At 37.6% G+C, this 26,330-nt stretch overlaps 2 protein-coding genes across 2 annotated transcripts in view; one reads left to right on the top strand and one right to left on the bottom strand.

Annotated features, from left to right (window-relative positions):
- Positions 1-9,839, top strand: part of tspan2b (tetraspanin 2b) — a 31,183-nt gene extending 21,344 nt beyond the window's left edge. Inside the window, exons 3-8 of the mRNA XM_036590952.1 lie at positions 2,108-2,205; positions 2,690-2,764; positions 3,211-3,300; positions 4,237-4,302; positions 4,544-4,627; positions 5,224-9,839. Of these exons, the coding sequence (XP_036446845.1) occupies positions 2,108-2,205; positions 2,690-2,764; positions 3,211-3,300; positions 4,237-4,302; positions 4,544-4,627; positions 5,224-5,289 (479 nt within the window). The 3' untranslated portion in view covers positions 5,290-9,839. The remainder of the gene's footprint in view (positions 1-2,107; positions 2,206-2,689; positions 2,765-3,210; positions 3,301-4,236; positions 4,303-4,543; positions 4,628-5,223) is intronic.
- Positions 9,840-14,607: 4,768 nt separating this feature from the next.
- On the bottom strand, positions 14,608-25,526 carry slc25a55b (solute carrier family 25 member 55b). Its single transcript, XM_036591913.1, has 9 exons — positions 25,406-25,526; positions 23,950-24,075; positions 22,797-22,852; positions 20,990-21,080; positions 19,899-20,017; positions 17,845-18,010; positions 17,270-17,424; positions 17,114-17,189; positions 14,608-15,925 (listed from the first exon to the last, which is right to left on the bottom strand). The coding sequence occupies exons 1-9, from the start codon at positions 25,423-25,425 to the stop codon at positions 15,766-15,768; spliced, it is 969 nt and encodes a 322-aa protein (XP_036447806.1). The 5' UTR covers positions 25,426-25,526; the 3' UTR covers positions 14,608-15,765.
- Between the last annotated feature and the right edge of the window lie 804 nt (positions 25,527-26,330).

The raw sequence follows: 26,330 nt of genomic DNA, 5'->3' as shown, positions 1-26,330 counted from the left end.
AGCTGCTATGATATTCCAAGTGGTTTTTAAGGTGTTGCTGGGCCATTGCTGTGGTATCCCAGACGATTGCTAAGGTCTTGCTAGGCTGTTGCTGTGGTATGCCAGCTGGTTGCTAAGGTGGTATGAGGCCTTTGCTATGTTACCACAGGCAGTTGCTAAGGTGTTGCCAGGCTGTTGCTATGATATCCATAGTGGTTGCTCCTATGTGTGTATACAGGTGCAGTAGTCTGTATGTAGCAGTCACTTTTGATATTTCAGAACATTTCACCATTACTTTACAGTAGGAAGAAACATCTTTTAACAAGTACTGTATGAAAACTGTATGTCCAATCGGTTAAAAAAGTGCAAGCAACCTATTCAGTCATCTATTAGAACCCATTAGATCTTGATTATTGATGATTACTAGAAGAATTTCAGTATGAGCTTTTAAAAATAGTTTAGAAAAGAAAACTGTCAAAACATTATTTAGACAAAAGCTGCTCTTCATAGCGAGAAGATACTCTGATAATCATGTAGCTGTGCTGAAGATAAACATGATTAATGAGAAACTAGACATTTACAAGTTTATGTAGTATGTTTGATGGGTTTTTTTATAGAATATGTAAACAAACAACAGAAAAGTAAATAACAACATATATAAGTAAACAATGTAAACAGGTGTAACTCAGGGTGATCTGGTAGCTCCTTAGAGAAGCTCTCTCTGTCTCTCTCTCCCTCCCTCTCTCTCTCTCTCTCTCACTCTCTCTCTCTTTGAGGAAGGAAATATGATGAAAGAATGAAGGTGGGGTTGACGGAGGTTAATAATATCATCCTTTTTCATCATCTCTTCATGCTCCTGCTCTGCCTCAGAGGGAGTTTGTGTCCTCCTTCTCATTTAGTGTTCTGTTGCTTCCCTCTTCTGTCCGAGTTATGCAATTACACCTCTAAGACTGCACACTAGCATGAATTCGGCATGTCTGAGATTTCTTAAAGCGATGCATTTTTCTGCAAATGTAGTCAATCAGTCAAGATATGTTTGACTTTCAAGGTTTGCTTTATACGTTTATAACACAATATGACACAAAATGTGTTAAAATATATAACATAACATGTTAAAGTGTCACTTTCATTTTTGAGAATGTTTAGCACTTGAACTATGAGGCTAATGTTGCTGACTTGTGATGAAAGCTTTTACTACACCAATTAGCATGTTGCTAGATCGTTACTTGTCTCATACTGTGTGGAGGTGTTCAGTATCTCTGATAGACTTGATTATGTGGTTTCTGACACTGTATGAAACACTGTTATCTATAAACATGGGTTGAGGTACATGAACATAAAGCTACAAACAGTAGCAGCAGTAGAAGCTTGTACATTTCATTTTTTTTACCAAACTATTTCGTTCATATGAAGCTCATTGGTTAAATACTATTTAAACAGGGGAATGTTTATTAAATCACTTTCAGGTTTCAATATTAACAGCTTTCTCTTTCTCTTGTAGTTATTAAAAGTGAATTTCACTGATTTCTCAAAATTCCCCCATTATTGAGTGTTTATAAACACAGTGGTTCAAAGTAGTTTGGTGTGAAATTGTTCAGATTTCTTTACAGTGGTGGTGATAGGAAGCAGTGGTCGCCATGACTACAACACAAATATAGACATTTTATTTACTATCCAAAACCACCAGTGAACCTACACTTGTCTTCTGAGTTTTATATGAAATGTTGATGATGGGAAAATAGTGGAAAAATCTGTAATATTATGTTTTCTTTTGGGAACTATTTTAGCTTTTTACACCAATATCTTCGCAAAACAATATTTCAGACATCAGGCAGTGTATTCATAACCATTTCATGTAATGACTTTCTGTGAGAGAGCATTTAGAGGTGGATGTCTGGTTCCTGTCACCACCACTGTGAAATTTCTGACTTGGTAAGCTTCTCTAGAATAGAGCATTTCACACCAAACCACTCTGAACGACTCTGTTTACATCTTGATCATTTAACTATGCAGAATATTTGAAAAATCTGTGGAATTCGCATGTAATATTTGATAATTTTGCAGATTTGGCTCTCTGATGAAGGTCATTGCTAGTTAAATTGGCCTTAAACTCTGACTCTATTTGTAGGTGTGTATATCCTAATTGTGGCCGGTGGTCTGGTGATGTTGGTGGGTTTTTTCGGATGCTGTGGGGCAGTGAGGGAGTCCCAGTGTCTGCTTGGCTCGGTGAGTCCAACACAAACACTTCCTCTCCATTGGTTGCCAGATTGCTTCTATCGTTTCCAGCCAAAAAAAAATGTTCAAAACCCGCCAAAATGCATAAACAAACACACAGAAAATACACATCAAAGACAATCTGAGGTCATTTTAACCACGACATGAAATAGTAGTATGTGACCAACATGACAATAATAATAATTTTCTTACATTACGTCAATTGCTGAATGGCTTTTATTTTGAAATCTGCCTATTGCCCAGTTTCCTCCCCCCTTACACCAAATGTAGTGGATTATATTTCTGTTTACACATCCAAAAAAAACCTTGCGTCACATCCAGTTCAAGGCGCCCTATTTTAATAATAATTTAGTGCTTCTCATATCATCATCATGATATCAGACAGATCATATATAAAACATCACATTTTAGGTCCATATTGTGCAGCCCTAAACCCTGGGTTACCGTCTGTGACTAAATCTTTGTTTCATTTCAGTTCTTCGCCTGCCTGCTGATCATTTTTGGGGCAGAAGTTGCTGCTGGCGTGTTCGGATTCCTAAATAAAGACAAGGTACGAGAGGTCTAGGTCTAGAGTTACTCGTCATTTTGCTCTATGTTTAATGTGCATTACATAATTATTTAGATGCAATTTCATAACCCCATATTTACAAATGAATTACAAACATCTCAGGTGCCAGAGTGTGACAGCAGCACCATTTAAAATTCAAGTAAGAAACTGTGTAAGAACTGAAGTCTGTTCTTCTCGTTATGGATGTTTTTGGTCTAAAAAAACACTAAAACTCCAAATAAGAGGAGTGATCAATGGTAAAGCAACATAGAAGTTGAACCTGCACACCAGGATGAAATTAAAGAGAATTAGGGAGTAAATATACTGATGGCTGAAAAGAATTACGGACAAAGTAGATTACTTTACTCACTAATATACTTAAGAAGAAGTTAATGGTCGTTTCCACTGTTCAGAATAATATAATTTTCCTTTCTCTCTCTCTCCAACAGATAATTCAGGACATTCAGACATTTTATAAAGAATCTGCTAAAGACACAAACAGCAACAACACTGTCGTTGCCTCCAGCTACCACAGAATTGTAAGTCTCACTGTAATTATTCATTATTATGGACATTTTTATACTTAGTATGGCTTTTTAATAATCTCAAGCTGTTTTTTCCACACTGACCTGTACAGTATCGCACAGTTTATTTATCCTATAGCATCAGTGTAGAGTAGGACACAGGACAGGCCATGATTCCACAACAAGACGTGCTGTTTATTAAACACGAGCAGAAAAGCACACACAAAATAATGAACTTGGAGGGGAGGTCACCACTACTCATACACTTCACCCTCACGGTGACCACAAACTCCTGCTAAACACAGAACAACACAATAAATACATACCATATTCTGCATAATTAAGTGGATACTTTTAGGCTGGGCTGCACTACACGACTTTTAAAATCCTAACAGATCTCTAAAATGGAGAGCGTCACAAATTTAACATCAGTTTGTCACAGAATTTTTTTGTTTTTTTGTTCAGACTAAACCACAAGCCAAAGAGAGAGAATAACACACATAATGAGTTTCAGCGATGAGTAAGAACTCAAACTCCCAGATCTCCTCAGAGATCACACCACATGCATAGAACTGAACTCACTGGACCTGTTTGTGCTTTTATGCACAGCGAAAGTGCAAACTGGTGATTAACATGTGGTGAGAAACGCTGATATTACAGTCATTTTCATTTCTTTAAATGTTAAAGTTTAGTGTGTAACTTTGCAGACAGAAGGGTCAGTATTGATTCTCTCAGCATTGACGGCTTCAAACAGCTGAAAAACATTGCGAAGCTAGTTTGAGTTTAATGTGAGAAGAAATATTCTCTATAGGGTTTAAATCTGACCAGCCGAAACCAACAGTGAAAAACACTGCATTTTTTTGCACAGCCTGTATACTCATGTATTTATTATACTTTCTGTGTGTATACAGAATATAATTGGCTAATAAAACAATTCTATTTGTGCTGTAGCTGAACTGCTGCGGCACTCCTTCAACTCAGTCCACCCAGTGCCCCAATATCCCCCCTGATACTAAGGTAACCAATTTCTATGATGATTTATCAATATGCTGATTTATCTCTGTAATGATCTTTCTCTGTAATAATGTGTTTCTATAATGACCTTTCTCTTTATTAACCCTTTTCTATAATTTTTCTTTCACAATACTGTAATTTCACTACAGTAGGTAGTACAGTAGGACTAGGTTCTGTTCATATAACACAGAAAAGGCTAAAGTGGACGTTTCAGTTTAGTCATTATGAATTTTATAATCTACAGGACTGTGAATCAGCCATTGAAGAGTTTTTCAACAGTAAGCTTTTCATTATTGGATATGTGGGAATCGGAATCGCTGGAGTCATGGTAATACCACCTTCATCATTTCACTGCACTGATATTACACATTTACCTCTTAAACTCTGGATTTATTATTAACACTTATTACTCTTGAAACTTTAATCTTCAGTATTCACAATAAATTGTCTGGCCTGTACTATGAACTATTCAGTATCCAGTATGAATTTTTCAGTATCTACTATGATATATTCTATGAATTATTCAGCATCTAGAAAGAATTATTCAGTATCCACTATGAATTATTCAGCATTTAAAATACATTTTTCAGTAGCTACTATAAATTATTTAGTATCTACTATGAATTATTCAGTATTAGCTATGAATTATTCAGTATTCGCTATGAATTATTCAGTAACTTCTGTGAATTATTCAGTAAGTTCTATGAATTATTCAGTATCCGCTATGAATTATTCAGTATCTGCTATGAATAATTCAGTATCTACTATGATATATTCTGTGAATTATTCAGTATCTACTATGAATTATTCAGCATCTGCTATGAATTATTCAGTGTCTGCTATAATTCAGCATCTACTATGAGTTCTTATGAATTAATTATTATTAGGTGGTCTTTTTTTTACAATGTGTTTTATTCTCCACAGATTATCGGTATGATCTTTAGCATGGTGCTGTGCTGTGCAATCCGGAACAGTCGGGAGGTGATCTAACAAAGCCCGTCTGACCTTTGACCTCTGATCTCCGTCCACTGCCAGACTCCAAACAGCCCACAGTAACAGCTTTGAGACGAAAGAAACGTCCTTCGTTCAGAATACTTTAAAATCCTCGATCGGGGTGAGCCGGAGGACGATGTACAATTGATCATTTTTCCCTCTCAGTCTAATCCGGCTGAGATTCTTAACGTTTGTTTTTTTGTTTGTTTTGTTTTTGCTTTATTACCTGCTGGAAAGGTGTCAGAAATGTTCCATTTTGACGTTGAGGGTTTTATTTATGTGTGCCTGTCTTTGTTTCCAAGTTCTAAATGTTCTTGACACTGTTCGAGTGGAACTCCCTCTCAGCCGAGTTATTTAAAGACGGGCAGATTTCTCAGCTGTGCCCGCCGTTGCCAGTATGGCATCACATGACCGATAAAGATATGATGTGATGTGAACTACAGGCGGCCTATGGCATGCTGGGAGATTTGACCGGATGGGTTTGAGTCGTGACTGCAGTCTAACCTCACAATTTCCACTCACACTCACTATCACTCAAGCTTTCACCTTCGTCCAGACAACCGCTCACACACAGCGGGGTCCAAACATCTGAGACCACTTTATTGACCACTTTATTATTACTGTTTTTATTTAATCCTGCAAATAAACAATGAAAAGTGTTAAAAGAGTTTTGAAAATTTTAAAGCAAAGAAAAGCTTTGACAGGGAAAGGTAGAAGAAATATTACAAATTCTGGATCACAGTTCAAATGTGTGAAATTGACCATGACTAAAACATGACTAAAACAACAGATTTAAAAAAGAGTAGAAATTAAAAAGGGGACAAATATTAAGAAATTCTGAAATTCATCTTAAAATTGAAAAAATTCTATTGTTCACTCAAATTGCTCTACTGATAATAGAGTTTGTAAAAAAAAAAATGTTATTGCATTTGAAAAGAACGCAAAATAGAAGAATTTTCACCAGTAGTCTCACTTTTGGACCTCACTGTATGTTCTCAAAGATTGTCAGTTCTCTCCATTTCTCCAGTATGATGTGATCACATTATATTTTCTGGTTACTTTTCAGCCTCTATATGGGTCATTCTACCAGTGTGGGGGCAAACAGCGTATTAATATTGGTGTAATTCTGTTATATTGAACCACATGCATAAAGTTATAACACCACTGACAACATTACTAAAGTCTGAGATTTTCTAGAATATCCTCCACTGTATATTCTTCACTTTCAAAATCACATTGTGGAACATTACAAATATTGCACGTTATTTTATTTCAATTTTAAAATCACAGTCAGCATTTTAGCCAAATTAGAAATGTAAAAAGATTAAGATTGAGATTAAGTTACCCTTATTAGTCCCACAATGGGGGAATTTCACCTCTGCAGAACAGACAATTTCAACCAAAAAACAAGCATCAAAATTGCTGTTTCACATAAAAATAAAACTTGATCATCTGTGAAGTTGTGGCTGTTCATTTTCACAACTTCAAAGTTGTTGGACCCCATTCAACACTGCGCTGGTAGAAAGACCCGTATTTGTGTCCACAAGTATGATATTCAGTCATTTCACCCTCCATTTACCCTCATTCCACCACAGTCTCATCATACAACTACATGCTAACATGGCTCCACACATATTAACGAATCTTTACACATGTTTCACACATCACTGTACATGGTTCTGTACATGCTAACATCATTCTGCACATGCTAACATATCTCTATACATGCTAACATGGCTCTGTACATTATAACATTGCTATTCACATACTAACAAGGTTATACACATGCTAACATATCTCTCTACGCGCTAACATGACTCTATACATGTTAACATTGCTCTATACATGCTAACGTGGTTCTTCACATACTAACACGGTTATACACATGCTATCATCTCTCTATATGCTAACATTTCTCTCTACATGGTTCTATTCATGCTAACATGGTATACTAACATATCTATCAACATGTTAGCGTGGCTCTACACAAGCTAACATATCTCTACGCATGCTAACTGTACATGCTTATTATGGTTCTACTCATGCTAACATGATTTTGCAAATGCAATCATGGTTCTAGGCATTCTAACATGGTTCTACAAATACCAACAAGGTTCTACACACAATAACATAGTTCTACACATGCTAACATGACTGTGTGTTGATATTTTGGAAGGGACAGCAGCTCCTATGAAAGTTAAGCAACAAAAGTTTATCCTCTTATATAACAGCTTCCTTTGCTCATATTTCCAGCTCAGAGTGGGCGGAGCTATGGGCATAGTGTTGACACTTCTCAGCTAACATGTATGTGTGAGGGTCATGTTCATGTGTGTGATGTTTGGAGCTAAGTAAGGACACAGCAGGCTCAAATAGCATCCGCTCCCAGCTGCTAGCATCATAGTGCAGCCTAGCCTGGTCACACGTTGTGATTTAAACCAAACAAAAGGGAATTTGGGGGTTCTTTATGCATTTTTAAATTATTAACCTGGACCAAATATGTCAGATTTCCAATTGTTTGCTTAGTGGAACAAATTGGACATTGAATCTGTTCATGTTTTAAGTGATTTTTCCCTTTAAGCATTACAAAAGTAATTTATTTAAAAGTTAAAAGTAATTTTTTGTCGTCTTCTTCACTGTTGCATTTTAAAGGCTTTCAAGGACAACCTTGTACATATTGTTGAGATTTTTCTACTTCGTTCCTGTGACATGCGCGTGCTCGTGGATATCTGTGATTTGTGTAGCAGCAGATTATCGACATTTTAAAGTCATTCCTGTTTGATGGTGATTTATAATGAGATGAATCAATGTGCCTTGCTTTTTTAATACAACATTTATGGCCTGTTAGCAAAGGTTTGAATGTGTGTAAAGGTCAGGTTTTCAGTCCCGTCCAGTCAGTTTAGACTCTTGTCATTACTATCCAGTTAATCTGCAGCACCAGTCAAAAGTTTGGAGCCACCTGATCAAAAAGTTGTTTAGTATAATCTCAAAAAATCCTGATTTTAAGGCCTACTGTCATATGTGATAGTTTGGACACTGGTCGGTCTAAATGTTTTGTGGATTTTCTGCATGAAAATAGGCTCACACCTAAGTGTTTCTGCCAATTTTAATGCACAATTTCTATTTTTTATGTCCTAAGGTCTGGGAATAAGTCATATTTTATGCTTAAAATTTTTCTAATATGTTCAATTCAGCAAAGAAAGTGTGTTCTTTGTAGAGGATGCATAAACTTATTTCATGTTAAATTTGCATGCTAAATGCTAAAGTTGATGCCCATATATGAATTTAGCCCCAAAACAAAAATGTTTAAAAATATATATATTTATTTTTTTCTCAGCCACAATACAGGGAATACCAAGAGTCCCCTAAAAGTGGGCCATAACTATTAGGAAAGAGTTCTATAAAGGGTTCTAAATTTTACTCATACATTAAAAGTCATGCTTAGAGTACCACACAACTTTTAACACTAGCAGAACCCTTTTTGGTGCTAAGTAGAACCATTTTTCAAAAGGTTTTTTAAAGACCAAAGGACATTATGCAAGGTTTTCCATCACAGAGAACCCTTTAACCATGCAAAGAACTATTTATGCATTTAGATGGTTCTTTAAGTTGTCATGGTTTTATATAATCATTGCCTTTCCTAAAGAACACTTAAAGAACCAATCTTTTGTGGGGCAGTCACTGCAGTCACGACTCTTACTTACTAGACACTTCAGGGACTTTAACATTTATTACATAATTCCTATGTACACTCCTAAAAATGATGGTTCTTCAAGTGTTCTTCAGTAAAGACAGTTGTTCTGTATAAAATCATGAACACTCAAAGAACAGTTTGCATGATTATAGAGCTCTTTGTATGGGTTCTTCAGATTGCTGAAAATGTGTTGTATATGGTTCTATATAGCAGCAAAATTGTTTCTTCTATTGTTACAAGCTTGAAATCATAACAGCAGTAGAACCTTTTTTGGTGCTATTCAGATCCTTTTTCTAAATAGAACCATATACAACGTATTCTCTATCTATGCAAATGGTTCTGTCTTTACTGAAGAACCCTTGAAGAACCGTCTTTTTTAAGAGTGTGTGTCCAAACTTATTGACTGGTACTGCAGACCCTGGCTGATAAAGCTGAGTGTGCTGGATGAAGAAATGTGGAGAAGCTGTGATGCTTCAGCTCCTGTATGAAGTGTCCGGCGGGGGAAGGGGTGCAGGGCTGAGTCGCTGTAGATGTGAGTGCTGGTTTAGGTGTTTGTTCTCTCTCTCTGAGCTCGTTTTGCTCTGCCTGTTCAGAATGTAAGGTTTGTCTGGTGTGTTTAGCATGGCTTTCTGTAGGTGCTTTCTGATGATCAAACTCTCTGTGTCGTAAACTTTGTGAGAAGAATAATGAAGAGAATTTTTGTACTGTAAACAGAACAACATTGCTGTTGTTGTTGTTGTTTTTCCAGTGTTGAAATGTGTAATTTATTTATGGGCTGATGAGTTCAAACAGAATTTCAGGCTTCTCAGGAAGATCGTTGTACCTGAACAAATAAAACTTCTCTGAAGTTTCTCCAGCCTGTGGTGCTTCTGTTTTCTGTCATCAAACATACAAAAAAAAAAAAAACGTATTTAGGGGTTTCACATTATATGTTAGACTTTTTTCAGATTTTGAAAACAAATTTAGTGTCAGATGATGATATATAGTTTGTGCATGCTGGACAAATATTGTGCAAACCACTGCATCTTTGAACTATTTAGCATTATGTATGAATTTTTCAGTGTAAATTATTTAGTATTTATGATTAATTATTCAATATGAATTATTCAGTATCTATTATGAATTATACAATAACTACTAAGAAATATTCAGTAACTTTAATGCTATTCAGTATTTACTATGAATGATTTGGCAACTACTATGAAATATTGAGTATGAATTATTTAGTATTTGCTACAAATTATTTATTTTTACATTTTTGGCAGACACACTTATCCAGAGCAACTTACAATTTGATCATTTTACACAGGTAGGTGAAGGTATTGTTAGGAATCACGCCCAAGGACTCTTACTGGTATAGTGTAGGGTACTTACCCAGGTGGGGATTGAAACCCAGTCTACAGCATAAATGGCAGAGGTGTTACCCACAACACCATACCAACAATCAGTTATTCAGTATTTAGTATGAATTATTCAATATCCATAATATGTTTTATTCACTATCTACTATAAATTGTTCAATATGATTTATTCAGTATCTAGTATGAATTATTCAGCATCTACAATAAATTACTCAGTATGAATATTTTCTGCATGATCTATTCAGTAAGTACTATGAATTATTCAGTACTATAAATGATTTAGTGATATGAAATATTTATTTAATATATATATATAATATATATATATAATATATATATATTATATTTGTATAAATGATTCAGTATCTACTATTAATTATTCAGTATGAATTTCTGAGAATGTACTTTAAAATATTCCATTTAAATTAGTCAGTATCTAGTATGAATTATTCAGTGTCTAGTATGAATTATTTATCAAGAATTTTTAAGTACTATAAGACATTTCATGTAAATTATTCTCTTTCAATATGAATTATTCAGTATCTACTGTGAAGTTCTCAGTGTATGCTATAAATGTTTCAGTATGATTTGTTCAGTACCTAGCATGAATTATTCAATATCACACTTAGTTTGAATTTTTAGGGTCTACAATAAGTTATTCAGTATGAATTATTCAGTTACTACTATGAATTATTCAATATTTACTATGTTCATTATGCATTATTCAGTATTTACTATGAAGTATTCAGTATCTACTTTAAATTATTTGGTATGATTTATTCAGTATCTATTATGACTTATTCAGTATCTATTGTTAATTGCTCGGTATAAATTATTCAGTCTAAATTATTCTTATGAATTATTCTGGATCTTCTATGCATTATTCAATATAATTATTCATATATGGACTGTTAGAGTTTAAGAGGTCAGATGAGTGGTCTGATGACTGTAAATGTAAGTTGGGTTCAGTTTGCTGTATTGTATGTCAGCTGTCTCACATTAACTTCTCAAATCTCTTCTCTCTTTTCTCTCTGAGTCTTGGCCTGAGTTGACAGGAGGGTTGCCAAAAACTGAACAGGTTCTCTCTCAGGGGTTACATTCAGATGTAATGCTTTATAAGTTAGATTAGTGTTACTTTTAAGTTACAGCATTCAAGCTTTGATCATGTTAATATATTCTCACTAGCCCAACAGCTACATACCTCAGGTTTCAGATTAAGCTTGGAAATGAAATATTTCTGCAATTTTAATGAAAGCTAATTTTATTGCTGTCAAATAAATGCAACAGAGCATGAACAAAAGGTGAAAACTATACTTAAACATTCTGTATTCCCTTAAAAATATCAGTGAAAAACTTGAGTCAAGGTTTTGGGCCTTCTTTCAGTCCCAGTTAGTCCTGCTGCTATACTGAATGTGGAGATTAGTGCATTGAGATGTGTTAATTGTTGCTTTAAACAATGCTGAAGAATGGAAAGCTTGACACTTTAAACATAAATGACATTGTTGACTGTAATAAATGTATTCTCCAGTTGAATCACTTTATGACTGTAAGTATATCTCCTGCTAGCTGCCTTACAGCTAAGTGAGGCTTGCCTCTCTGGAGCTCTGCTTTGACCAGAGTTTCATATTTCCTGTTTGAAATGTGGGTAACAGCTGCAGGTAGAAGTTATGCAGCAGCAATGCAGAAGCAGCAGGTTTATTTTCAGCAGCGTGGGCACTTTACACCCTGCCTGGAACCACTCCCATTGGTGGTTTTATACTCAGTAATACTGCCAAGATTTTAAGAGAATGGATTGGCCTAGGTTGCTCAATCTGTTGAAACTTAACCTAGTTTGCCCTTAACTGTGTTTACTCTAGCTTGTGTTTATTGTCATCTGCCTCTCACTGTTTGGAACTGGTGGATTCATGTGTCCGTCTATATTTTGTGTGAAACTCACCCATGGACACTCAGGGTATCACCAAGGACCCATCATGCTGGAAACGTTTCATTCTTCATTCAATCCACATCGGAGACACATGTGAAAAGGCGTGCAGAGAGTTTACAGCTGCTGAATTTGCAAAGCTTTGGAAAGTAGTGATGAAAATAATGGAGCATTTTGATATGAAACATATGAGTATCATGTTATATGAGGAGACTTTAAAGGAGAATTTAAGAAGGTATGCACAAATCAAGGGAATGCCCTCAGACCCCAGAAGGTTCACCAAATGGACGTGGAGCACCGGGTTTTACCCTGCAGAAGTGATTCAAAAGTAGCAAACATCTCTCCATACGTGGTAGCCACTGTCTTAGGCTCTCCTGCCCCAAAGATTATGGAGAGGAGTGGAGTTGCGAGGCATCGCTTGATTCAGCCTCCATTTCTCAAGGAGAGAAGTTGGTAGTGGAGAGATACAGTTCTAATAGAGCAATAAGGTGACCAATCTTTCCTGCAAAGGGCCAGAGTGGCTGCAGGTTCTCTTCCAACAAAACAGGAGAGCATGCATGATCAAAAAATCAGGTGAGCTCCTGGTGGTTTGGGATGAAAAGTTGTAGCCAACTCAGCCCTTTGCAGACAAGATTGGACATCCCTGTAATAGAGAGCAACTGTTAAGAGACTTTTCACATTTCTCTCTGCACCTAAAGATGGCCTTTTCAGTGCCAGGAAAGCCACGGATGTCCAGTCTTATCTGGAAAGGCAGATGTGGCTGCAGGTTTTCATGTCGAACAAGCAGGAGTACACCTGTTTCCACCTTTGGAGATACGACAAGACATCCCTGCTGACCAAAAATGCCACTCTCAGCCTGTGTTCTTGTACACCTCTGCTCCCCAGTGCAGAAGCATACTCTGGGGTCCTCAAGCCAGAGACATTTGTTAAGTTGCCCGCAGGGTTCCTAAGCCAGAGATGTTCTCCAGGCTCCACAAATCAGAGACTTTAACTGGGCTACCCAAGGGAGAGCTGTCCACCAAGTTTCCCAAGGCAGAGACGTCCACCAAGTTTTCCAAGCCAGAGGTGTCCACCGAGTTCCTCAAGCCAGAGACATCTACCAAGTTCCCCAAGCCAGAGAAATTATCCAAGCTCCTTAGGCCAGGGTTGTCCTCGAAGCTCCCTTCATCTTGATCCCAGACATTGTCTGTGTCAATCCCTTGGTTCCTGTCTCAATCTCTGTCCAAGTCTCTGCCTTGACTTCTGTCACAATCTCTGTCCCAGTTCCTGTCCCTGTCTTTATTCTAGTCCCTGTCACCATCTTTGTCCCTGTCTCTGTCCCAATATCTGTCTAGACTCCTGTCACAATCTCTGTCCCAGTCTTTGTCCCAGTTCCTGTCCTTTCCTTTATCCCAGTCTCTCTCACTATCTCTGTCACTGTCCCAGTTCCTGTCACAGTCTCATCACTGAATCAGTATCAGTCACTGTCACGATCTGGTCTCTGTTCTTATCCTTGTCACCATCTCTGTCCCAGGCCCTGACCCAGTCAACATCTCAGTTCCTGTCCCTGTCCCTTATACCACCTTAGTCCTTGTATCAGTCCTTGTCACCATGACTGTTCAATTTCTGTCTCAGGGTCTTCTGCAGATCTGGCTCCAGCTCCTACCCTGGAGTAGGTTCCAGACTCAGCCTCAGATTTCCATACCTTGGAAGCTGTGCCTGAAAGGGGGCTTCTGTAACAGACTCCTCGTTCTGTGTTTATGCCCACTCTGGGTTTGATTCCACCCAGAATCCAACCACTTCATTCACTTAAATCTGGTTGTTTGTATAAATAGCTTGTGTGTGTATCTGTGTCTTTGTCAGGGTGTTTATTTTGTAGCCTGTTTCCCATTTCCTGTTTACCTAACCTTGTTCCAAAATGTTTTGTTCATTTTGTTCATTTTGTTTGTTTTTACTCTTTGGTCATCCCTGATCTGCCTTTCATCTTATTTCCTTGTAAAATTAACACTTACATCCACTCATCTCCAGCACTCTATTTGTAACAAGCAGCTAAAGAAGTGGGCACTCTTGGCTTTACAGTTGGTGTGTAAATCAGCGCAAATGTGGTTATTCTATCAGAAGACAAGGAAAAAGAAGGGAAAAACAACTTCATTCATTTCACATTTTTGTCATTTTTTGACATTGAACAAACAGAAAAAGTTGGTAGTGCAGGCTTAGACCTTTTCATACAGAATGTAACTCAAATGTAAAGGTAATAATCATGTAATTATTCATGTTAATATGTTAAAACAATGAATGTAGCTCTAGGTTATCTAGAGTTAATTTATCTTTCACACAATTTTAGAAGAAAACACAGGAAAAACTCAGATTAATAGCATCTTTATTTAGAGGTTGTTCTTGTTGATTCAGAAATCCTTGGACCACACAGCTGCTAAACACCCACACTCCTTTACCAAACAGTGTTTGTCCAACTGGCTCCTTGAGATTCATACTTTGTTTTTAGGGTGGTCAGACGTGTGACCCCCTACTGAAGGTATAAAAATTCAAAGTGAGAAGAAACCTTGAATGACCTTGATTCATTTCCTTCTCCAAAACTTGTGAGATTGCACAGATTGCACCTCCCATTTGTGATGTAGTTACTGTTATATGATCAGTAAGCACATCCTAGGACAGATCAAAATGAGAAATGGAAGTGACTGGTGACTTAAAAGTTGTGCAACATCTTAGCAGGCATCTATATCGCTAGATATACATTGACAGTCCAATTCTGAGGTATGCTGTACACTATAAATGTGTCGAATACTCTGCCAGCAAATATTTTCATGTCAGTCTGCCTTTGAAATATGAGTTATGCACATACAAAATATACTAAACTTCTGCCTTGACTTGGTCCAACTGGATGGCACAACCCAAAATCTGCATTCCGCACACTCCAAGCTTAAACTTCTCCAAAACAGCGCCCAATATTCAGAGCTTTTTGGAATCTAAAGTGTGCATGCCTCCTTTCAGAGGATCGTGACCACATCCGTCAACATTACTCACCCCAGCACCCTTTAAACAGGGTTGAAATATGACAAGTTCGCTTTTATGAGCTAAACAGAACAAGTGCCCCCCTTACCCGCCCCCAAAGCCCACTATGAGTGAGAAAGGACAAAGTTAATGGACAAACAGAAAGGAAAGCTGTGATATTTTGAGTGTGGGAGACGTGACGTGACATTCATTCCCTCATTGAGGGAAACCAAAGGCTGTTTCTGGAGACTTTTAAAAAAAAATAAAAAATTAGAAATGACATTGACAAGTGCAATGTTGTCTTGGCTACGAGAACGCCAGCGGTATATGCTAATGTTAGCATTTCCATAACAAATCTCAAACCATAAACATCACTCTCCAAACAGTCACCGTGAAGCTGCCTCAGCCACTCTGCTATGAAGGAACAGTTTGGCGAAAAATCAGATAATTTCACTTTTTTTCGCTGAACTTTCACTTTAATGCTCAGATGGTTCCGGTGTTTGAGACTGAGTTTAGGCTGAGTAGAGGTTGAAGGGGTTTTGGCCCAGGATAAATTCTCCAACACCGATGAAGTAAACCACTTGCGCGATGCCGAAGAGTGGAGCAATGACCAGAGCCCGGCAGCCGGCACCCTTCATCAGAGCAGATGGACCTTCCTTATGAATGATCTTCCTGCAGGGAGAAAAGACACAGATGGGTTTACTTTATTTTCACTTTATTTACTTTATTTTCCACATTTCAGAACAGGGCTCTGAAACCCCATCTCCTCCCTGTTCCTCAGTCTTGCATCAGTCCTACTACAGCTATGAGGGTGGGTCTGGCCTTCTAGCTACTGGCAGAAGCTGCCCACAACTCCAGCTCTCCCCCCTGCCTCAATTAGTCTTCCCTCATACTACCACCACCATGTTGAAGGCAGAGTCTGAACTCACAAACATTAAATTGTAATCTCTAAATCTCTAATATCTAAATATCTGTTAGTGAGTAATAATGTTATGTTTTCACTCAGTGTACTCCACTAGTTTATTATTTTTATGAGTATATGTAGTTTATTATTTTTCATTAATTATTTATGTTTATTTTTTCCTTCTGAATCTCAAATGTTTTTGGATCAAGCTGTTTATTTATTCAGTAATCACTAAAAAAAATGAACAAACTGAAAAGAGTTACAAGATTATTGAGATTATGACAGCAATAACATGAAATGGCTCCAGTCAGAAATATTGTCCAAAGGCTATTAAATCTCTGCCTACATCACCTGATTTGTTCAAACACATTAACGAGGCACACATTTTTGTGGCTTTTTACAGTATGCCGTGAGGGAATACAAAGTGTCATAAAGGTAACTGGGCATGTTATGTTATCACTAACTTAAGTTAACTGCTTAGTTAGGCACAATACAATCAAAGGAGATACCGCATAGACAGAAAAATATTTCCATATATGTTTGTAAAATGCGTCAAGTTTGTAATATTGTGATAATTAAAAATGCACACATTTCGACATATTTTGTCTACATATGCAAATATATTTCAATATATTGACATATATGTGCATATATTGCCAATTATGTAAATATTCAAAATGGCAACATCTATATATATATAGTGCACATCTAAATATAGTGCAAATATATGTACATATCTTTTTCTTCCATACAGAGTACAAAATGTTAGAGGTTAATTTGAGATGTTAGTACTCTACAAATGTATGTTATTTATACATAACATACAGTGTAAGAGTAGGAGTGTCCAAACACACTGATAGTGATATAATGACTGGCCTTAAACCTTTTCCAACTGTTAATTTCACTGAAGTTCGAAATGAAAACTGTAAACGGAACTCAAAGAATGGTCGCTGTACCTGACACAGTCCACCACTCCGCTGTACATTTCCTCATTTGCACTTTTATTGAGTGACTGCAGCCTTGTCTTCACCACTGCAGGGAGGAAAGCTCAGTGTAAGTCTTTTCACATTTCACCAGTGTTAGTGCACTAACACAAACATGTGCACACTCACCATCACAGGGGCTGACCGCCACGGCTGCCGTGCACCCGGCCGCACAGCCTGAAGCGAAGGACCAGTAAAATGGAGCGTTCTCGGTTTCCGAAGGTTTCCCCAGCTGGTTCAGGTGGGCGAAGAGTGGGAAATAAACAACAGAAAATGGGATATCTCTGAAAAAAAGCAAACAGAGTCAGTAACAGCCTCTATACTGTGCTATATATTACTATATAGTACACTGTCTATATATTACTATGCTATAAATTTCCAGAAATTACACATTCTAGAATTTTTTGGTGCTTGTTGCTATATATTAGTCATAATTCATATTTACATTTATCATTTACCAATGTCTCTTTATACAAGCTGTTTTTGTCACTGAAACATGAATGGGCGGGGCTAAACTGCTGTAGGCTGAATGGGCAGGACTGAACCGCTGAAGGCTGAATGGGCGGGGTTAAACTGCTGTAGGCAGAATGGGTGGGGCTAAACTGCTGTAGGCTGAATGGGTGGGGCTAAACTGCTGTAGGCTGAATTGGCAGTTCTATGTAAAAATAACTTTACCAGTATTTACTTGTTAAGTTTAGTTGTACCTCATGAGTGTGGCCCCAAGGCCCTGGTAGAGGCCCTGGATGCCGCGGGTCCTCAGCAGCTCCTGGGTGATTTGCATGGCTGAAACTGGGCGGATGTAGGAGCAGCTCAGCATGGTGCCGCCACCGCCTGTGGGTGAGGGCACCACAGCCAGGTTCCTCTGGGCCACTGTGAGGAACATATAGGGAAAACTTAAGATCTTTCAAACATCTTAGAACTATGGAGAACAGTGTTCTTTAGTGGAAAGTTTTTCATCCAGAAGAAATGTTTTATGTCAAGTTACCACCTAATGGGAAATTACAGGACAATCTAGCTTTCAGCTAAAATTTTAGCTGTCCTGAAATTCTTAATGTTTCAGTCTCGTGGCTCATAAACTGTGGAACTCTAATAAGCCTTTCCAGTCCATTCCTCTTTTCTCAATGGTTTCATTCTCCATTTCACTCCTGCTGATAGTGCTCTTTTTTGTTGCATGTTTTTTTGAGGTGATTGTGCAATTGTTGTACTAATTTTGCATCTGTGAGAAAGACACTATACACTTTACCATTTAAAAGCCTGGAATTACTTGTTATATTAAAAATCAATTGTTTTTCTATTCTGTAATTTATCAAAGGTAATTTAAGATGTTTTATTCAATGTTGTAAGTTTTAGGAACATCAAAAAGCTAATAAATCATAAATAATATACTGTAATTCACTATTTATAGCAATTTATGGATAAATTCCTGGATAAGTTCTGAAATTGGATCACCACTTTACAAAATCTAATGAATTCACTCAAGGGTAGTAAAGAAAACATTCTATATAGAACCATGAACAAGCTTAAAAGGTTCTTTGCATGGTGAAATGGTTTTTCAGATTGATGCAGAATGCACTGTAAATGGTTTTATATAGCACCCAAAAGGGTTCTGCTATTGTGACAATGTCAAGCTTATTACTAGCAGTAATAGCAGAACCCTTTTTGGTGCTATATAGAACCAACACATTGCAGCACATGCAAAGAAGACTTTAATCATGCAAATGGTTCTTTAAGTGTTCATGGTACTAAATAGAACCTTTGTCTTTACTAAAGAACCCTTAAGGAACCACCCTTTTTAATAATACTGATGCTTACTTTATTAGAGCTTCATTCTTGATGTTGTACAACTTTCTCTGTCATTTTAGAACCGTCTACATTCTGGACACTTCTAATATTTCTTTATTTTTATTTATAGCTTAATACTAGTATAATACTTTTGAACTGTAGTGTGAATTAAAGAAAGTATTATTATTATTATTATTATTATTATTATTATTATTATTATTATTATATAATGCCACAAAATCCTCACTCTACACCATACTGGATCTGCTTCCTTCAGGCTACGAGCTCCTCCTCCTCTGTAATCGTGTCTCTTCCCTGTTTTGTGTTCTTCCTGTGCTGGTTTTGGTGAATAGGATCTTACATAAGTTCTGTCTGGTTTACCTAGTAATTCCAAGCAACTGTGTTATCTGATATTTCCCAGAGTTGTCTGCAGCCTGGTTCCTGTCTGTTCTTTTTTCTGGTAACTCTAATGTTATAATCACTTCATTACATCATCAATTTAATTCCTCTAATTGTGTTATTTTCTGGTTCTTCTTCCTGGTACATAGTAACGGTTATGAATCTCTCTAAGCTGAACATATGGTAAAGTGCAATTACCTTCATTTTGGTAGAAGCCCATTATATGACACTCTGCATCTCTCTACCTCAAGTATTCCTGAACATTCTAAAAAAGAAAGGCGCCAAAAGTGTTCTTTATGCGATTCCACTTTGGGGTCCTTTAGAGAACCATTTTTGTAAATCAGATAAGCGAGTGTGAATAACCTTTTTTAAAGTTCAAAGAACTTCCATATAATGTCAGACCCCTTAAATTGGTACAGAACCTTAAATTATTTGAAGATTCTTTGAATATTTAAAAAGTTCTTCACATTCACATATCCTTTTGGCTTCTTAGGGAACCAAAAGTTGTTCTTCTATAGTATTGCTCAAAGAGTGGTACTGTTTTCTAGAGTTTATAATATGATAATCCATGTCTTACCTAGTCTCCCTGCATCCTGAAGCTGGATCTTAAGCATCTCCATTGGCGTGGTGACGATCACCTGACACACTCCGGCTCCACAGCCCGCCAGCATCTCTTTAAACACACTCAGTTTAGACCTGCAGTGAGAAGAACACTCTCAGAACCTCTTTTAGGAGTGTTTTTGAACACAAGCCTGGATGCTGTTCTTCACAGTGGCAGAATATGTTTGGTCACAAACCTAGGACTTTGCAGCTGTGTCATGTATCTGGGGCTTTGCATTGTGATAGTGGAGATTGACTGGGCCATGAGCCAGGACACTTTTCACAGTGACAGAGCAGTTATTGGCCATAAGTCTATGACTTTGCATTATGACAGTGACATTTGACTGGGCTGCAAGTCAGGACTTTGCAGTGTGACCCAGAGACTGATTGGTCCATGAGGTCGGGACTTTGCACTAGGCTGCAAGCTGGGGATTTTGCACCACAACAGTTGAGTTTGAACCTAAAACCAAACCATACATCTCAGCAGTGAGGGGCCATGAACCTGGGACTATACATCACAAAAAGTGGAGTTTGGGCCACAAACCTGGGACTATGCATCATGAAAGCAAAGACTGACTGGGCCGTGAACCTGGCACTATGCATCACAAAAGTGAAATTTGGGCCACGAATGTGGGACTGGGCTACAAACCTGGCTGGGACTATGCACTGCAAAATTGGGGTTTGACTGGGCTGTGAACCTGTGATTATACATCATGAAAACAGAGCCTGACTGGGCCACAAACCTGGGAATATATATCATGAAAGTTGGGTTTGACTGGGCTGCAAAGCTGTGACTATATGTCATGAAAGTAGGGTTTGACTAGGCCACAAACCTGGAACTATATGACACAAAAGTGGGGTTTGACTGGGCCATGAATCTGGGACTATGCATCATGAAAGTAGGGTTTGACTTGGCCATAAATTTAGGACTACATATTGTGGTCAGAGGTTTTCTGGGAAACTGGGAAAGCATCTTTGGATTTGAGAAAGGTGTTTTATAAATTAAATATATTATTATTATTATTATTATTATTATATGTTTAATACTTAACAACCAATGAAACTCACTCTCCCCTGCTGAGCTGATGACGGAAGAAGTCGTTAGCAGCTAGTTTGATGGCCTTCTCAGGGGTCACCAGGGTCAGGTTAACTGCTGCACCTGCAGAAACAAATTCATTATCTGTCAAAGTCACCTACATTCTGTTTAATAATCATTGAATCATAGCTCATCAAATAAGGGGAGAAATTGTGTGGAAAGTGCAGATTCTAAAGTTTCACTCCAGACCACATTAGTGTTTGTTGGTACAACAGGAAATATATAGGGTACTCTGCAAAAGTCAGAGACGACCTTCATTTATTTAATTTGTCAGTTACTCATTTTTCTGTGTCAGGAAAACAGCAGAAAACATATTTAACAGAAAATCTCCTTTTCTCAGTGAGGCTTTTTGACAGCTACACATCCTTTCAGACCCATGGCGCTGAGTTGTCTTCTGACAGTGGAAGGATGAACAGAAACACCTGTGGATGTTTTCAGATCAGAAGCGGCTTAATTTTCTCCTCTCTCTCAAAGATGAAAGCTTTAAGTGCTGTTTATGTGATGGGGACAGTTTTGGTGTCTACCAGGTCTTCCAGGTGGTTGTTAGGAGTCTCATTTTCTCTGGAGCTTTTAATCAGTATTTGAAGTCCAGTTTTGGAAACTCTTTTTTTGGGAAACTTTTTTACTGAGAATTAAATAAATGAATGATGGTCTCTGACTTTTACACAATGCTGCATAAGTGTTGTGTTGGTTATTTAGCCATTCCAAGCAGCTGTGTTGTGTCATATTGGTTCTTTGAATGCTCTTCGTTCTACATAGACCCATTCCCATTACTAAAGAACCCTTGAAGAACTGTCTGTTTTAAGAGTGTACAAATATTATAATATACACTTACTGCAGAAAAGACTTGAAAAGAAGTGTCTTTGCATGGTGAAATGGTTCTTCAGACTGATAGAGAATTGCCTGATATGGTTCTACGTAACACCAAAAAGGGTTCTTCTATTGTTACAAGCTTCACAATATTGTTACAAGCTTGACATTGTCACAATAACAGAACTCTTTTTCATGCTATATAGAACCAAATACAACACATTCTCCATCAATCCGAAGAACCATTTCACCAAGGAAAGAACCATTTGAGCATGAAAGTGTTTCTTGAAGTGTACATGGTTCTATAAAGAACTATTGTCTTTTCTAAAGAACCCCAGAAAACCAACTTTTTTAAGAGTGTACATTCACTTAATCAGAGGAAAGGGGCACTACTTAAAGTAAAAACAGAAAAATAAAAGTCTGGAGTCAGGACAGTCTGGGTGGAGTCAACGCAATTTAAAATACAACTGAAGCGGAACGGGGTTCAATCATGTTCTCTCACTGAAGGTGCTGAAGACGTTCTGATGTACCTCCCCAGTGACAGTCTGTGGAGTTTCTATAGCCTGTGCGGCAGAACAGCCTTAATAACTGTAGACGTTTAGACTCTTCTGAAGGTTAAATTGTGATCACTCTGAGAGGTCTGAACACTTACAGTTCATAAATCCATGACTATTTATAACTTACCTCCTAAAAGCGCTCAGAGAAAAAAGTTCTGCTGCACACAATAGAGTAACTGGGAGGTGCTGTATTAGAAGATAAACCCAGCTGTGAGTGAGTGTCAGTGAAACACGCAGTGAGTGTCAGGGGGCTGTTAGGGTAGACAGCCTGTGATTAAGTGTACTTTAGTTCAGTGCAGGACGTTCCTGGAGGGTGGGAGAGGTGAAAGGGGAGTGATGGGTAGAAGTGTGTGCGTGTGTGTGTGTGTGTGTGTATGTGTATGTGTGTGTGTGTGTGTGTGTGTGTGTTTACCTCTGTACATCCCGAAGTATCCCTCAGAGCGGACAGTTTTAATCAGACAGTCCATCCTGAACAAAACAACATTCAGAACGTCAGAACATTCAGAACATTCAGAATCCCGGTACACCAGAACACCAGATCATCAGAACATTTAAACATTCAGAATGTCGGAACATCTGAACATTCAGAACACCTGAACATTCAGAATGTCAGAACATCAGGACATTCAGAACGTCAGAACATCTGTACATCTGAATATTCATCTGAACACGCACACATTAGTTGCAACAAAAAATAAACAAAATTAAGCTAAATAAAATAATATAACATCTTTTCATTTTTGTTTGAGTAGATTATATTAACCACTAAGTATGCATTAGCAGTAAATAAATATAATAAATACAATAACATTTAGATTTTAAATAGGTTAAATTATTCTAAAAGCTAAATATGTAGTGACAAAAAATATAATAAAATCTTGTGATTTTAAATAGCTTTAATTAGATTAACCCCTAAATATAAAATAAAATAAATGTTTAGCTTTTTAATAGTTTACAGTTAGTTATGCAGTGGTATTAAATAATAAAATAAAACCAATCACTGCTGTTGTAACAAAACCTAGTATTTCCAGAATGGTAACTTTACAGGAGAAAGAAAAAACATACAAAACAAAAAGTCAATGGAACCTGACTTTTTTCCAAGTCATTTTGGATTGTTTCTTTTGGTCCATTCTTCATGAAATTTACACACAATGTAAAGAACAACATACATTTTCAAATTGTGTCAAAAACATGACAAAAAATGACAAAAATGGAGATACAAGGTTTTCTTTCTACAGCAGTGAAATACTGGATAGCTGGAGTGGGCAAACCTAAAACACCCACACAGCTGTTCTATGTTCTAACAAGCTGAAGTGTTGCATCAGCCGCTACTCAGATAAACAGCATGGTGGGAAAACCTGTTATGCAGATTTTCTGCAGCTTCAGCCTGAGCTTCAGATCAGTTTTCTGAGATCAGACTGAGTCTCCAGAGCTCTGATTGGAGAACAGCTGCAGCTCTGACTGCTCACTCACTGACTTTATACAAGTGTGAAAGACAGAAGCAAGAGAGAGAGAGAGAGAGAGAGAGAGACAGAGTGATGTAGAGCAGAAGAACGTTAGCGTACATGTTCTTGTAGACTCTCTCATTGCTGCGCTGGTTCTGCAGGCGTGTTTTGGCGAGGTCAATGGGAAACACACAGGTCACCCCCACCATCCCGGCCACCCCACCGTTAATCAGCTTAGCAGGAAGACTGAGAGGAGAAACAAAACCACACAGCACTGAGAGATGTTCACCTGGTGACCTGATTACACACCTAACTCGCTCAACACCTCAACACCTGCAGCAGGGGCATCAGGAGCTTCAGCTCCTCAGCAAAGTGCCAACTTTACCAAGTAAAACATTCAATCTCTCAAAGATCTGCTCTGAAAGCAGGACAGATCAACATGTACAACACGGACAGGTGTGTTAAAACTGTGCCCAGGGGCATCAGGGGAGATGATCCACCTTTCATTTCTCTGAAGTGGATCTCATTCATTTACTTATTGTAATATAAACTACAGCCAAATGTTTGGGCTTTTTCACTTTCTTAAATGTAGAGACTTTGTACTGCTGTATAAATGAAGATCATTTAGCTTTTTAACTCCTCCTGATATGAATATATGTATATATATATATATATATATATATATATATATATATATATATATATGATTTGTACAGTTGTGCTGCTGTAAATCTTCAGTTTCCTTTAGGATCACATTTCCAGCACATTCACATATGAACACACCTTCCATGTAAAGTATGCAGCACAAACACTTTAACGCTCCACTGCATTCCATTTAGTCCACTGAATTGGATTAATAACAACACAATCACAACTAATCACAACAGAACTGTACCAGTAATAGTGGATCTGGACTAATAACAGTAGAACTGGATTAATAACAGTAGGACTGGACTAATAATAGTGGAATTGGACTAATAACAGTAGAATTTGACTAATAACAGTAAAACGGGACTGATAACAGTAGAATTAGAATAAAAACAGTGAAACTTGACTATCAACAGTTGAACTGGTCTAAAAATGTAGAACTCAATGTAAAAAACAGTAGAACAAATAAATACTGTAGAACTGGAATGAAGCAGCAGAACTGAAGTAAAACCTACAGAAACTGACTGAAAATAGTAGAACTGGGTCAAACAGAGCAGAACCAGACTATGGGCCTGTATCCCAGACAGGAATTAATCCTAGTCATGGAATACATTTTCCTTTGAATGGAAAATCTCCACTCAAAATCTTGTGCAGTCCAATATTAGGCTTAATTCCTGTCCAGGGAACCAACCCTGAACACTGTAGAACTGGACTAAAAACACTGGAACTGAGCCAAAACCAGTAGGACTACACTAAAATCAATACAACTGGGCTAAGAACAGCAGAACTGGACCACAGACAGTAGAACTGGGCTAAGAAAAGTAGAACTGGACTAAAGACAGTAGAACCTGGCTAAGAACAGCAGAACTGAACTAAAGACAGTAGATGTGGACTAAAAGTGAGAGGAATAAGAAGACCATGTCTGTACCTGATTGGTTGCTGAGCCATGGTGCTGCTGGGTGTCGGTGTGTGTCGGTGGTGGAGGGGGGGCAGTAGCAGTGTGTGTGGAAGTGGGGCGGCTTTATATAACCACACACACTCCACCTCTAATAACTCCTCCCTCTCTCTCTCCCTCTCTCTCTCTCTCTCTCTCTCTCTCTCTCTCTCTCTCTCTCTGTCTTTCCTTGCTCGCCTGCACACACCACACACACTGTAACCAAGATTGTCCACACACACACACACACACGCACACACACACACACACACACACACACATGCACACACACACACGCGTGCAGCGCGCACACACGCACACACACACACACACACACTGTGTGGTCATGAATTCATACACAAACTAAATTCTGAAAGTGCTGCAGGGAGAATCAGTTAAGACGTTTATAATACAGCTCAATTCAGTTTTTTTTTTTGTTTGTTTGTTCGTTTCTTTCTTTTAAAGTTCTCAGTGAAGTTTTTAAATAACTATATTATATAATAATATAATAAGTGTGCTAGAGCTGCTCAGTTTCTTTTTTTATTATTATCTATAGTTCTAATTGTTTTGTTGTTGTGAATTTTTTTACAGTCCCCTAAGTTATATATATATATGAATCACATAAGTGTAAGGTACAAACTCCAGTGTCCCAGATACCTTTTTTGGGTAACATGATGGTAAGTACCAAGTCTAAGTAAGTCTTACTGAAATGCCCAACAGGTTCTAGAAATTAGAAGGGTAGGTGTGTGGAACTCCACAGTACTGTGTAATTATCTGGGGTAGTTTTATAATATAAAAAGCTGTAAAATAAACTGAATCTGGGCTGTAAGAGAATGCAGTGGTTCTTACTTTCTTACTGTGGCTCTACTGGGTTCTTATTATTTAGTTCAGAAAAGTATTTTTTGTAGTTGTGGCATCA

Source organism: Colossoma macropomum, unplaced genomic scaffold (genome assembly GCF_904425465.1).
Source record: "Colossoma macropomum unplaced genomic scaffold, Colossoma_macropomum, whole genome shotgun sequence".
NCBI lineage: Eukaryota > Metazoa > Chordata > Actinopteri > Characiformes > Serrasalmidae > Colossoma > Colossoma macropomum.
This window is presented reverse-complemented; position numbering and strand designations above follow the sequence as displayed.